At 34.7% G+C, this 15,512-nt stretch overlaps 2 protein-coding genes across 2 annotated transcripts; one reads left to right on the plus strand and one right to left on the minus strand.

Moving 5' to 3' along the window:
- Positions 1–6,272: 6,272 nt before the first annotated feature.
- LOC120010136 (flavonol synthase/flavanone 3-hydroxylase-like) lies at positions 6,273–8,614 on the minus strand. Its single transcript, XM_038860842.1, has 3 exons — positions 8,099–8,614; positions 7,032–7,359; positions 6,273–6,751 (listed from the first exon to the last, which is right to left on the minus strand). The coding sequence occupies exons 1-3, from the start codon at positions 8,551–8,553 to the stop codon at positions 6,539–6,541; spliced, it is 996 nt and encodes a 331-aa protein (XP_038716770.1). The 5' UTR covers positions 8,554–8,614; the 3' UTR covers positions 6,273–6,538.
- A 3,966-nt stretch (positions 8,615–12,580) lies between these two features.
- LOC120010182 (selenoprotein K-like) lies at positions 12,581–15,418 on the plus strand. The gene is made up of 4 exons (XM_038860898.1): positions 12,581–12,637; positions 14,718–14,821; positions 14,933–15,089; positions 15,188–15,418. Exons 1-4 carry the CDS (start codon positions 12,619–12,621, stop codon positions 15,220–15,222), a joined length of 315 nt encoding a protein of 104 aa, XP_038716826.1. The 5' UTR covers positions 12,581–12,618; the 3' UTR covers positions 15,223–15,418.
- The last annotated feature ends 94 nt before the right edge of the window (positions 15,419–15,512 follow it).

The following is a 15,512-nucleotide window of genomic DNA, read 5'->3' on the forward strand; positions in this document are numbered from 1 at the left end:
TTAACTCTCGATATGTCTTCCGGGCGGTGTGATATGTTTGAAATTGAAGTTGCAGTCATGATCTAGTCTTAAAAATTATATAACTATATTTCTAATAATTATGTATTAAATTTATTTCTTTATTTATACTATTACCTATAGGTATTTGCTAATATCAAAAGGAAATATATTCTCGTGTAGTAGTCTGGGTGGTAGGACGGATTTTAGTAGGTTGGGCACAAATATTGGGTTTGATTGCATTCTTGAAATTATGTTTGCGATTGAACTGTAACATATCCAGGATGAGTCTCTGGATGGATTCTCCATTAAAAAAAAACGAAATATTTATATTGGCCCACTTTCTCTGGGATATAATGTGAAGGGTTATGTGGCCTGTGCTCCTAGTGGCTGTGAACAAATATAATAAGCATAAGTGGAAAGATTTATCTTTTGGTAATGTGACATTCATGATCACATAAAGTTAATTAATGTAGTGGCATTGGTTCATGTATTTTAAAAGTATATTGACCATAGTCATCGACACATTTATGACCATTTGATGGATTGAGTCAATTAAACAACTATATAAATAGGATAATGCTTGAGACCCCTAAAAAAGATCTCAAAATATCCTTATTTAACTAGTTGCATGCTCGCGCTTCGCGCGACACATAATTAATTTAAAAAATAAAGATTTTTGATAATTTTTTGATACTTTGTTACCATGATGAACAACATAGCTTGAATTATAGAAAATGAAGATAATTGTGAGATGAACAAATAACTACAATACATTTTTCTCGATATGTTAAGAAATAATTTTCTAAGAGGGAGTGAAAAATCTGATGCATAAGGAAAAAATATGCTAAGAGTTTAACAATTATTGTTTGCGTTGGTTTTTTGAACAAAGTTGTAAAATGACTAAAAAACATCTCATAAATTCTAAATTCTATAGAAAATATAGCGCACCTCCTTTGTCTCCTAGTTTTTACATCTCATTTATTATTGTTTCTTATGTTAGCAAACCACAATTTTTCATAGTATGTCAATAGGCATGTATAATATATAATTTATTGTACTCTGTATCTCACATTTGATTAAATTCCTCATTTGTACGATCATCCACTAAGGGATTATCTTATACGGGATCATCCTCTATGAAATCTCCTAAGAATGCATCATAAACTGGATCTTTTTCATCATTAGAGTTTATTGAATTGCATAATTTGGTTGTTATTTGACAACTAATTCTATGATTTGTAGGGTTATATCGTTAGAAATTTTGTTGAAATTGTTCATTTTTCCCACGAAGTTTTTGTAGTATCTCTTAGAACTTTATTGTGATCATGTCAATAAGCATATATAATATATAATTTGTTGTACTCTGTATCTCACATTTGATTAAATTCCTCATTTGTACGATCATCCACTAAGGGATTATCTTATACGGGATCATCCTCTATGAAATCTCCTAAGAATGCATCCTAAACTGGATCTTTTTCATCATCAGAGTTTATTGAATTGTATAATTTGGTTGTTATTTGACAACTAATTCTATGATTTGTAGGGTTATATCGTTAGAAATTTTGTTGAAATTATTCATTTTTCCCATGAAGTTTTTGTGGTATCTCTTAGAATTTTATTGTGATTTTGTATGCTTTTGTGTGTTATTTTATACCTATATTGTGAATATGTTTCATTTAAGCTTTTATCTTTTTGTTTTTTTATGCAATTAATAGGTGATAATTGACATGATTATTTGTTATATTATTAAATATGATTTTAAAATTATTTGTATATTATTAACTGTATGTGTTTGTGGGTCTTAAAGTTATTTAATATATTTAACTCTTTCTTTTTTCTGTATGTGCTTGTGGGTTTAAAGTTATTTAATATATTTAACTCTTTCTTTTTTCTTTTTTTGTGTAGATTTTTTTAGAGGTATCCACGTGGCATCAAGGAGAAGCCTTTTGGATCCTCCATTATATATATATAAATTGATGTGAAGTATTGGATGTGAAGTGGATCCTATATGTATGTTTTTAATCAATGACTATTTTAATGTCACATAGATTTGAGGGATTTTTGGGGATCAAATTTTAAGGGTCTCTAGCATTGTTTAATAACAATTTCATCACTCACAATCAAATATTATAGTTACTAACAGGATAAAAGATCAAGTAGTTTCCGCATATTTGAAACTTTATGTTAGGAAAACAAAGTCACGAAAAACGAGATCAAGATCGAGGCTTGATCGTGAAAAGAAGACATAATAGTGGCAGTTTGGTTGACACTTTTGAACAATAATATATTGGGTCCGTTTGGTAGAAACTTTTGATAGTAGCATATATTATAGATAATAAATTGTGATAATACATGGTGGCATATATAGTTCTTGAAATGTTGATAGGCGTTTGGTTATACTTTTGTTGGTAGCATATATTGTTGTGACAAATTACGTATAGGGGTATTTTGCATTTTACCTCGAATAAAATATATTACATATTAAAATAAAATAATAATAATAATTTCTTACGTATTTATTTTATTGGCGTGCTCCACATCAAAATGGGTATGGTTGCATTGTCTTTCATCATGTCTATCTTGCTACTGATGATGTTTATAGTATTTTACTGACTTAATCGAATTCTCAACTCCATACTTTGTTTGCTCTGTGAAGAAGAAACACTCGATTTGATTTGTGAGGAAGAACCACGGCGGATGCGGAGGTCGCGATGGTGAAGAATTGGGTGTAGTAGTGGAGCCCAAAAAGCAACAAGGGTAATATGGTCAGTTCAATAAAAGAGTGAGGATAAATTAGGAAAGAAATGTATAATTAGATCAGAATGGTCTCAAAATTGTCCACTTTTGAACAATTTGAGAATTGTTTCATAATAGTCCAAAAACTTCTCTGTTTTCGAGCTTCGAAATTGCTGTTTGGTTGAGTCAAACAATAAATGGTTAAAGAACAATAAATGGTGGTGCAATATTGTTTATCAAATGGGTTGATTGTACTGACATAATGGCTCCGTTTGACAGACAATTTTGTCACTAGCGTATATGCTAGCAGATACGATGGTAGCAGATATGTTGGACAATAATAATAATAGATATTTTATTTGAATGGTTAGTAGTGTTTGATTCAAATTTTACTGGTAACATATATGCTAGGTAATATTCTGTGACAAATTACATGTACGGGTATTATGCTTTAGCCTTAAACAAAATCATTAAAAAAAATAATTTGTATCTAAATAACAATTAAATAATTTTTTTTTTGAAAAGAAACAATTAAATAATTATTAAAGAATAATTAAATAATTAAATAATTTGTATCTAATTTATTAAAAGATATTAAAGAATTGGTTCGTAGATATCTTTTTATTGGAATTAATGGAGATTGCAGAACAACATCAATTTCCTCTCTCTGTTCCTGAGAAATCGTCAGGTCTCAAGGTGTTAACTTCAACATGGATGGGGTTATGTTGCTCTCGTTCAAGTACTCAATCACCGATTCAAGTCCACCCCCGCCATCGATTTAGATCCGCCTGCGGTAGAGAGACTACTGCATTCATATCCGTTTGCGGTTGATCCGCTTACTAGCAGAACCTCCGACTGAATCGAGTACTTGAACGAGACTATATTGTCGGCGATGGAAAGGAGGATGCGAATGTGATCGCTGGGGAGAATGGCCTTTGCCGGAAGAGCCTCCGCCTGTAAGGTTCCAATCAGCGGGGAGTCGTTTCTGGTGGAAAGAGAAGTTAGAGGGGGTAGTCATGGAAATTCATTAACAAGTGGAGGGTAGATTGGAGAGAAAAATCAAAATGGTCCCTCCTAGCACCATTTTCATTTGACAATAATATTGTCTCAATATTGTCTGGAAATTAGTGCCAGAAAATTGCTCTTTGTTTGTCAACCATCATATATGCTACTAACCAGCATATATTGCCTCTAAAATGGTCTCCCAAACGGGGCCAATATATTGTATTGGTCTACCAACGGACATTTTTACAACACATATTCCCAAATAATTTTGGGACCATTTTATTGTCCTCTCCAAATTTGTCCCAAGTTGAATAATTTTGAGACAATTTTTAAGTTACATTACTGAGCTGCCCTCACACTTTTCTTTACTCCCGGAAATACCCATCATCCACATCACTCAACGGAGAGACTGGTGGGTAGGAGTTGACGGAGAGGTTCCGGCGAGAATGAAAACTGAGAGCAGCGTCGTTGCCGGAACTAGAGCCGTTATTAGCTGTGGACGATCATTGAGTTCGTCAAATCCACCTCTTCCACTCTCTCACTGTACACCACCACAAACACACTCTCTCTCTCTATATGTGATCCCTTTGCGTGAAAAACCTTCAAGAAGTCTCGATCTCTAAATTCATAGATATATCGGTGTTGTTATCCTTCAAGGACAGATATATGTTTCATACTTCGAAGACAGATCGATGGTGTTCTCTCTTCCTTGAGGATGAGAAGAAGACTGTAGAATGAGAAGATCGGTGTTCTCCTTTTAAAAGGGATTTTATTATTTATTTTCTTTAATTGAATTGAATTATTTAATTATTCTGTTTAAGGTAAAATGTATGATACCCATGCATGTAATTTGTCACAACAATTTTAACACCAATATATGTTATTAGTAACAGTACAATCAAACACCTACAAGCATTTTAGAAGCTGTATCTGCTATCATTTTTTACCAACATATATGATACTATCAAAATTATCTACCAAACAGATCCATATTATAAATTTAATAGAGTACTTCATTTGTGCCAAGTATCAAATTTCTGACTTGAAATGATGCAACTGATGAGAATTACTTTTACATATATAAAGCTTATGATCGGCACGTGATTCTTGTGTTTGCCGTAAGATCCAAAGTTGCTTTCCTTCTAAGGTTGCATAAAAAAAAAAGAAAAAGAAACAACCTCCGGCATATACCAATAAAGTATAGAGCATAGGCTTTTTTATGCAAAATTCGATGCCTACTAATAAAGCCAAACAAATGGGATCTCACGTGTTATTTATAATTTTATATTGCTTTCGTTCTATTTTTAAGGCACTAGTGTTGCTTTCATTTCAAAAGCAATGGTTCACAGTTTGGTAGGAAATGTGGGTGAGGGAGTAAGTGCAATGAAGGGCAGATACACTTCATAACTTCATCATCCACTTTTAGTATTTGGGCCAATGAAGTTACTTTTGGAGGCCCATAAACCACATAAGTTCTAACTTTCTAATTTTATAGGATAGTAGGAGTTAATATCATGTGTAAAAGGTAATCAGTCTTTCAATTTACACATTGTTGTTTAAAATGTTTCAATTTAATCACCCAATAAAATTATTTCAAGGGCAGATTTTCTCGTTTTGGGACAGTCAAACTACACACGTGGCAATCAATATTTTGGCTATCAACGTGCTACTTGTGCAGTTTGACTGTCCCAAAGTGAGAAAATATGTCAGAGAGACTAACTTGAAATAATTTTATCATTTGGTGACCAAATTGAAACATTTTAAACAAAGGTGTACAAATTGAAACACTGACTATTTTTCAGTGTGCAAAAGTGACATTAACCTAGGTTAGTAGTGCCTTAATATAATACTCCCTCCGTCCCATTTGGCTTGTACTTCTTTGGAAATCTAACTTTTTAAGAAGACATAATTTAATGCAATTAACTACACAAAAAAGCTATGTTATTCCAAATTTGTCCTTATTTATGGTGTTACTTTTTTTTTTTTCCTTGAAACAAGAGTAATTAAAGTGATAAGGATAACTTTGGAATACAACAATAAATTTGTTAATTAATGAAGAAAAGTGACACTAGTTAGTTTTGAGACATCCCAAAATGGAAAGAAGGACAAGCAAAATAGGACGAAGGGAGTAGAAATTCATTTTCCAATTTCATCACGGAATGCTTAAACATTTGGAGTCATTGTCTTAAAGTTTAAATTTGTTTCATTTCGATAACTCAGGCAGATTTAATTAACGTCATTATGATCTCTTCCCCAGGGATTTAATTGGCTGTGTTTTGATAAACCAAATCAAGTAGTTTCCAGCTCAACTTTGAAGGACGTTTGGGGATCATTGCCTCATAATATTAAGTCCATGGTCTTGCATATAAAAGTATTGAGCTGTTCGCCACACATCCGATGTGAGACTTTGGGGTTTCTTACCCTCTGTTAATTTATACTTGGTAGCCAGAAATTTACGATGGCAGCAATGACTCAGAGTAAAACACTAAAATGTAAGAAAAAAATTGTGGAGAGGAGAGACATATTCGAGCAACATTAAGAAAACACCTTGCTAATTTATTTGATAATAATTGAATACATAGGACTTTCAAGAGAATGAACTGAATCATTTTTATTTATAGAGTGGTATGAAGACCAACTCCAATGAAAGTCTTCAAGACACCTTCAAAGCTTATCGTGGGAAAAACATTCTTAAGCAACAATAAATAGACCTTACGCATCTTATCATCATCAAAGACAAGTCTTTATTCCAAAACTTTAGGGTCGGCAGCGACCTTACTCATCATCATAGACCTTACTGTGGGAGCTTATTGAATTTGCGAAACCGATACTCAGCAAAGGTTTTGGTAGAATATTTTTCTGGGTTTTGATCATCCACAAGCGCTGGAACAGGGCCGATTAGTGCCTCATGTGGAGGAGCGCAAAACACTGCCCATGACATGCGCATACGGTCCTTGTTCACTATGCTTCTGTGAAGCACACTCTTGTACTTCCCATTGCTTAGAATCTGAAACGAGATTTTCGTTAGACAAGATTTGCATGAGAAACTGTTATCTCATATAGATCGAGACAATCACACCTTCTCCGCATCTTAGCATTTTCCTTTTACATGTAAAATGCATGATTGGATGCATTTGCTTCTGCTGCATGATGAAATTGATTGTGTGGTAACTCCTTGCAAATGCAGGAGGTCGTTCGCAGGAGGCTTTCCCGCATATTATGCCACTTTTGTATTAATCATATTTAACTGGATATTGACAGTTTCTAGACAGAATAGAGTACTTTACCTCGACTTGGTCACCGATATGGACGAGGAGTGCATTAGGAAGGTAATTCACAGCAACCCATTTTTCATCTTTCCACACATGAAGGCCTGGAACATCGTTGGGAACAAGAATGGTAATTGCAGACATGTCAGTGTGCGGTTCAACGCCGAGGACCAACTGAGGCTGCGGGCATGGTGGGTACATGTTTATTTTCATTTCTACTTCTATATCTTCACCTCCCAAGTGGGACTTCAAAACATTTCCTTCCAAACCCATCCCCTCCGAGAGCAGCTGCAACAGCTCATCTGTCACTCTCAGAATTTCTTTGTTGTACTCTTCTGTTGTTTCCCTGTGTCAAACCAATAGAAGTTTTAATCCTATCATGGTCAAAACTGTATTAATGGAGAGAGTTACATCTAGTAGTAGTAACTGCAGTGCATTAGCTGACATTCTGAAACCACAGAAGTACAATAGAAGAAAATTGCCATTAATTCTTGGAACCTCAACTGATCAACTAGTTGTTACCACCTATTGATACTGCGATAGTCTGACTGGTTATCTCTTTAGATTTAGGGTGTCAAGAATCTCACTCGAGTTTTTTCAAAATATATATACATATATGTTGGGAAGCACCGACACTTGCTTTTGCATGCGTGTCCGACACTTCAAAACAAATTATCAACTTTAAAGTTGATAATTCCTAAGTCCTAACCCTATTGAAAATCAAAACAAATGGTCGACTTTAAAATTGATAATTCCTAACCCTATTGAAAATCGACAAAGAGAATATTTTAACTTCTAAACACGATGACAGTATCAAACGAGTAAACACAAAAGTTTGGGTAATATATATTAGTCAAACTTTAAAATATATTAACTATCTAGTATAGACTGATAGTATTTTGATTTGTAGTTGGATATTTATATGAATTAAATATAAATATATTTATAAAATATTTATTTGTCGTGTCCTTAGAGTTTTGAGAATTGTCATGTCGGCGTATCCGTATGGTGTCGGTACACCCGTATCCGTGTCCGTGCTTCACAACATATATGTATGATATGTTATAAAGAAAGGAAATGAATACCTGTAAGAAGAAGGTTTTTGGGGCCAAAAACTATAGTTGACCTTGGAAGGAGGAGACATGAGATGGAAAAAGTAATCAAGCCATTCAACCTTGTCATCATGGTTTTTGGTCATCTTTGTACCATACCCTTCAAACTTCCCATTTGAAGGGTCATTTGCATAGGCTTCCTTCTCCTTCTGTGGGAGCTTAAAGAACTCCTGCCCCACCATTTGCAGCCGTTGGATCAGTGATTCTGGTATACCATGATCTGTGATTAGACAGAAACCCCATTCACTACATGCCCTTGATACCTCCTTTACTAGAACATCATGAGGCTGGGAGAGGGAGATCACTGGCACGGTGAGCCCTTCAATGGCCTCAGTGTTCTCCGGGCGCTCGTGGGCTGGGCGGATGAATTGGGCCGGAAGCTCATTGAGCTCACCATTAGCCAGTGTTTGCACTCTCTCTACCCCCATTAATATGGTGAAGCTGTATGTATGTGAGTTTTTAAGTTACAAAAGAAAGTATCTATGAATGACCTTGATTTTAATGTTTTAGCGCAAAAACTACATTTATAACGGTTTCTACTGCTGTATATGTGCTTAAGTTCAGGTTAGAACGTTAGGTTGGCCTAACAGTCAAAACGGAAGAATTTTGAGTGGGTTTTGCTTGGGCAAGGATATATATAATATAGTTCTTTTGATTACGGAAAATGATAAAAAATTCCAGTGTTTTTTGTCCTAACTATCTCAAATGCCGAGACGTACATGATCCATGTAAAATCATGAGCCCCACATGATCTACGTGAAATCGTGTACATTCATTCCAGTATTCGGGATAATTGGGAGGCTGCTGATTGATTACTTTCATGTCTCTTTCTGAGATTAAAAGCTACAAATGCTGGTTACTCATCTTTCCATAATTGAAGGGTTGGAGGTGCTGTTGCTAAAATGATTGCAAGCGTACAAAACTACAAATTGTACAAATAATAAAGTGAATGAGTAGAGCATCGTCCCATAAGAGATATATTGACAATTCTATTCAATACCGATTAAAGGTACAACTACACTAAAATGGAGAAGCGAATTGATTTGGATTTGATTTGTTCTAAACTAAAGCAAGTAATTAAAAGTGATTAACTAAAGCAATTAAAACAAGCACAACCCAAACACAAGTTTAGATCAAGTATGAAAAGCACTAGGGTACTTAATTTCACCTTTCCTTATCCGATTAAACTCTCTTGGTTCCTTAATTCCTTAATTACTACCTCTTAATTGACAATCGGTCTCCCTATCCTTTTTAATGCTCCATTCCTGGTTACACAGAAAGTGCATTTATCTCTAACCAATGTTATTCCTAACATTCGGGTTCAAGAGACAAATACGCATTAAGATTTGTGGATTAACCATGTCTCCATGAATTCAAGGGTATTTTGGCAGGTTCGATCGATTGGGGGTCCCTTCAGATCAATCGGAAATCACTTCTGAATCCAAATCTTCATTTTGCACTATTTTCTTCTATTTCTTGTCTTAGCATTTACAATATGCAAATATAGCTTTCTTAGGCAATAACAACTCTTAATCAACTCAAAATGGGATGAACTTATGTATAAAAAATGCACAAATATATGTATATATTTGATACATCAAGTGCAAAGAAACAATTAACAAAACTGTTGCTTGTCAAATTGAGCTTCATATTTTAAGACTTTAAGTGCGAGATTTGTCATTTGAATGAACATTAAAATGTCAAATCATTGAATGATACGTAGCGACTACAACAACTTTATATAACAAAATATGTTGCGTGTCAAATTGAGCTTCATATTTTAAGAGACAAAACCATATTTTATGTCCCTGAAGTTTTTTTGAATTCTTGTTTATATTCTTAAAGTTTAAATTTTATCTAATCTATCATTAATGTTTGAAAAAACTATCTATTTTCATCCAAACTTGCAATTTCCGGTAAGATGGTGCCGGTTTTTGATTACATGTCAACCGGAGTGAGAAAGTCGGTTGTACATGTCATTTTGAGCTTGATAATATGTGCCACATCAGATATTGAAATTAAAAGCTTTAAAATATCAAAAACTTACTAAGAAAGAAAAAAATCGATATTACATTATTACCCCTGACTTGTAGCTTCCGTCCAACTCCACCAAAACCACCTCGGCTATGCCAACTAACTCCGTTAGTTCGGTCGCCACAAGCTCTCCTGCGCCACACATACTCCAACCTCTGACGGACGCTATCTCGATCCAGGTAACCAAGCCAGATCTATTGTGATTGGGGGTATTACCAAAAACTGTCTTTGGGAGGTACTGAGGAACTTCCTCCAGTGGAGCTGTCTTTGACGACCAAGGTCTCCAAAGGGCAACAGATTTCCATTATTAATAATAGAAATTAAAAGGGATATAAGAGAAGTGGAGATCTGGGAGACGACCCAACAAAGGCCTATCCTAGCTAACCAAAGAAGAGAAACTAAAAAATAAAAGAAAAACTAATGAACAAAACTTAAAGCCCCAGCCTAGCAAAGAGGGAATGAAAAAACAATCAAACCCCACTGGATTTGGGAGAAGCCACAACAACACCATGTGTTCTAGCAAGGCACTTGCATCATTGTATGGGTCGCGAAGATAGAGGGGCCTATACAAAAGTGGTTGATGGCGGTGGTGGAGACAGGAGCGGCTGAGCATCATCAGTTACTTGTTGATGCGTCAGTTCCTGTTCACTTTATACCCATTGAATTTTATGAAGTTGATCCAACGATTTAGATTTTAAGTTTATTTAAAGCTTTTAATTTAATTTTCTGATGTGTCACATTTTATAAATGTGAAAATTACACGTGTATGCCACATACACATTCAAGTTGCCATGTCAGCAAAAATCGACACTATCCCGTCTGAAATTGGATGTTTGCACAAAATTAGATTGCTTTTCAAACTTTGAGGGCATCTTAGATAAAATTTAAGCTTTAATGATATAAACAATAATTCGGTGAAATTTCAGGACATAAAGTATGATTTTTCCTATTTGAAGACTTTAAGTGCGAGATGTGTCGCTCGATAAAATATTAAAATGTCAAATCATTGAAACATACGTGGTCACTACAACAACTTTATATAACAAATCCTGATACCTAATGGACGTTGTAAAAAAATGACACATGACTCACCAACCCCGAAGGAGACAAATGAAGAATGGGAGATGTGATCCCAAAAGATCTCAAAGAAAATACACATGGCATTAAAATAGCACCAACGCAAAGGCTGAAACGGGGACAAATTATTACAAGAAACTATGAATTTTACGACGGAAATTAGTGATGAAAAAATTTAGATCGCTAATTACAACTTTTGCGACGGAAAATAAAAGAATTTTCGTAGCAAAATCCAAATGAAAATCAAGACCAGTCTATGACGGTATTAACGATGAAATAGTCCATGGTTAAAATTTTCCATCACAAATTCCATAACAAAGTTTGGCACGAACACCCGTCAAAATTAGTGACGGAATATAGTCCATCACTAATTTAGAGATGGAATTCAAATTCCTTCACTAAATTATTAATTAATTAAAAAAATATAAATTAAATTAAATACCCATTTTAAGTAGCAACCAAATTATGTTATTCCGTCGCTAATAAAAGTACTATATTTAACTAATTGATTTTTAAAAATCATTAAAATATTTATTTCAGAAAAATATGTATTTAAAAAATTCAAAAAAAAAATTAGCTACTTGAGTTCCGTCGCAAAATTTATTAAAATTTTGATAAAATTTTCTTGAATTTCGTCACAAAATCCGTTACATAGCTAATTTTCTGTCACAGCCCAATGACACAAACAAAAATACTAAAAAGGCTCGAGAAGAACAACTAGCAAATCCACTCAGAGAAAGTAAGACTTCATATTTGGTGGGCGGGATAAGTAAAGAGGATTGGATTATAGTTCAATCCCAATGTGCTCCCTCAGACTGGATACTCTAAATGAGAGCCATGCATAAGCCCAAGCCCAACCGTTCTTGGTGAGAATATCTCTGTTAATCGTATTGTTGGTAAACCTCTTTAAAACCAGAACGTATGGATTCAAGATGTCCTAAGTTCGATTATTACAGGAAGTAATATTTTTGTGGTCACACATACTAGGTTTTGACGTAACTTACTCCGTTGTCAAGTAAAATTTATATGCGTGTAGATCTGACGCTCAAGTTTAAGCTTATATCAAATGCTTAAAATGACAAATTTATAGAATGTCATTCTCGGTTGTTGAAAAGAACGTACGGGTATCGATCTTCTTCCGGGCCGAAAACACGCGCAGATTTATATTGGGTTCCCCCAAAATGTTAAAAAAGCGGGCCTATGTTCAATTCTTACTCCTGGGCCGACAATTTGATCAGATGTAATAACACATTAGAGAGAGCAAGTGACGTAAATAGAACCAATTAAAGCTCACCACGTGTACGTTCGGGTCCACGTGCATGTTCTAATAAATCTGGAGAAAGAACGGAAGGAAGAAAGAAGACCTTGGAATTAGCTCAAGAATGGCCTACGTTGAGAGAGGTATTGATTTTATCATCCGATCTTGTCTTGATTTGTTGAATTTTCAGATCGATTCCTTTACCGTGTTTGAAATTGACATCAGGAATGCCGTTTCTTGTTTAATTGATCATGAATTGGTGTCTTAGATCGGTGTTGTTGCTTTATCGTATCATTCTCTCTTAAGATTTCTGGTCTTAGGCCTCGCATAGAGAATCTCTTGTCAATATTTGGATCAACTAAGGAGATTGACATCATCCTATTAGGGTCTACGTTTGATAGCTGGTAGTGAAGATGAAGATAGGTGATATTTGATAGTTTGTCGTAATAAATTGGTGATTTGGTCGGTGTAGGGCTAAAAACACTTTTATGGTTTTTAGAACGATATATGATGCCAATAATCGTTATCAATGTTTACACAGTTATGATTTTAGTAATTTTAAGGTGATTTTGTTCTGTTTTTGCTAAATAATAGAGTTGGGTCGTAATTTCACGCATGTTTGATATGATTTTTGGACGTATTTTTTTTGAATTTCATATGAGCTGATAGGTTATTTGTTCATGAAAAGCATTTCATAAGTTTTACTCGTTGTGGCACCATAATTTCAGTTAATTTTGTTGGTATTCTTATTCTAAGAAGTCATTTGATAGTGGGAAAAATTAGAATTTAGGTTGAATAAGTTGTATTATTCATCTCACAGAGTGGTATTTATACAATATACAAGTCACCTATATTTGGTAAGTCCCTATACAATTAAATAACTAATTAACCAATGTATGGAAGTTACACACGCTAACTCTCTCCTTCAAGTTGGTGCATAGATATCACACATGCCCAACTTGGATAGTGATGTATGGAAAGGACCTCCAGTAACTGCATGAGTCATTATATCAGCTAGTTGATCTGCTCCTCTAGAACCAGCCATGACAGTTTTTCATTCCCTTGTGTCCAAATAGTTTTGTCCTCCACTTGATCACTCGTCCACTATATGATGTTAGAGTTTTGGAGACTTTGTTAAAGGTATTTATTTTATTGAGGTTGCGAGTAGTAGAAATACACCACCACTTGTGAGATTCGTTCACCTTCTCTTGATATATGGGCGGGCTTTGCATTCTCTGATTTGTTTAATGAAGTATTTCACCTCTTAGAGGGAGAATTAGACGCTTTTTATTTTATTTTGTTTTATGGATTTGGCTATGGTAGAATGTGCAGTAGGTTGACTCTGTGGTGAATGATAAACCTTCAATCTGTTCCTCCAAATGAACATTCCTTTTCTGCCCTCAATTTTCAGTTGATTTGTTGAACTATATATATTTAGAGTATTTACCTTATGGGGTGGAAGATGGTGTTTATTTTTGAAACTAATAGATTTTTATCTCAACCACTTGAAAAAGTTTTTAGAACAAGGAAAAAAGGTTCGTATACTAACTAACTAACACATTGAAGTTTCAAGGCCTTCTGGTAGTTTTTCCTGCTGAGCCCTTGTGTGAAAAGGTGTATGACAGTATGAATCTTCACTTAACATGTGTTGCATAGATTTTCATTACAATTGAAGATGATGTTCACAGATTTTGCTTGAAATTTTGACATTTCCTCTTTCAGTTGCACTTGCACCAAAGTAGATCAGACTTCATGATTTTCTCTGCTGTACAAATGTTGCTTCTTTTTTCAAAAAAAAGGAGAGTTTAGCAGCATGAGAGTTTCTTACCTGTTACCTTTATTCGCTTAAATTGCATATTAACAGTTATGATTTAGGGATTGGGTTTTAAAAGAACAAAATTGAATAATAGTTTAGTAAATTTCAAGTTTTCAACTGAGACTTTTTTTTGTGCAATTAGCATGGGCATTTGGGCTATGCATGGTCAACCTTTTTTGTGCAATTAGCTTCGGCTCCGATATCATTTTGTTGGTAAGAATATGACCAGGGAGTGTTTGTACGAACCTCCTTGCATGCCTGCGCACCCATAATATACACTTTTGGAACCCATATGAACTCAAAAGTTTAAGCTATTAAGTTTATCTGATGTGAGACTCCAATCACTTGTGAATTCTGAACAAAAAACGATGATGTGGATGCTTATTGTTCTTGTTCATCTTTTGCAGGTGTTGTGAAATCCAAGCGAACTTTATGGCGGCTAAAGACCATCACTGACTTCTTTTGGTCCATTGTGAATATGATAAGCGTGTTCTTTGCTACAATGTTCTCGGTAATCATCTTGAGTTTGTTCTTTCCGATATTATACATTTGTAACTTCAAAGCGTCAAATTGCTGCATGCTTATTATGATATTAATCATCCTATCACCTTCTATGTTTTAGATGGAAAAGTCAGATGCTTACAGGAAAGGCTCTGGTTCTAGCAAAAAATGGGATGGTGGCCCAGGCGGTCCTGGAAGTGGACCATATGGTGGTGGTGGTCCACGGGGGCCGCCCCGAGGACCCCGAGGCTTGGATAATGTTCGAGGGATCGACCATAGTGAGTTCACATTACTTCTCTCTATTTTTTTTGAATTTGAGTCTTATTTTTTTTGTATGATTTTGGATCTTATTTGATTAAATTATGTTTACTTCTAGGTTCCCTCCCTGCATGTGGTTCTTGCTGCGGCTAATATGTGAGGTATCTCTTCCGCATTTTCTCAAATGCTTCCAGTTGGAAATGTGTTATTTGGATCGATATAATATAATACCACTGTTAATAGATGGTCTAAGAAGGCATGAGTACGGAGTCTACAGACATTAATGTGTATCCTTCAATGGGAACTGAAAGGATTTTTACTTATATTATTGATCTTGTTACTGTGTGCATCTTTTTTGGCTGTTTAACATAGCTAAGAAATTTTTATGAGGTAATGCAATTTGTGTGCAAGCAACGGATGCACATTCAAAATCGCTAGGCTTT

Source organism: Tripterygium wilfordii, chromosome 12, assembly GCF_013401445.1.
Source record: "Tripterygium wilfordii isolate XIE 37 chromosome 12, ASM1340144v1, whole genome shotgun sequence".
In the NCBI taxonomy this organism is placed as follows: Eukaryota; Viridiplantae; Streptophyta; class Magnoliopsida; order Celastrales; family Celastraceae; genus Tripterygium; species Tripterygium wilfordii.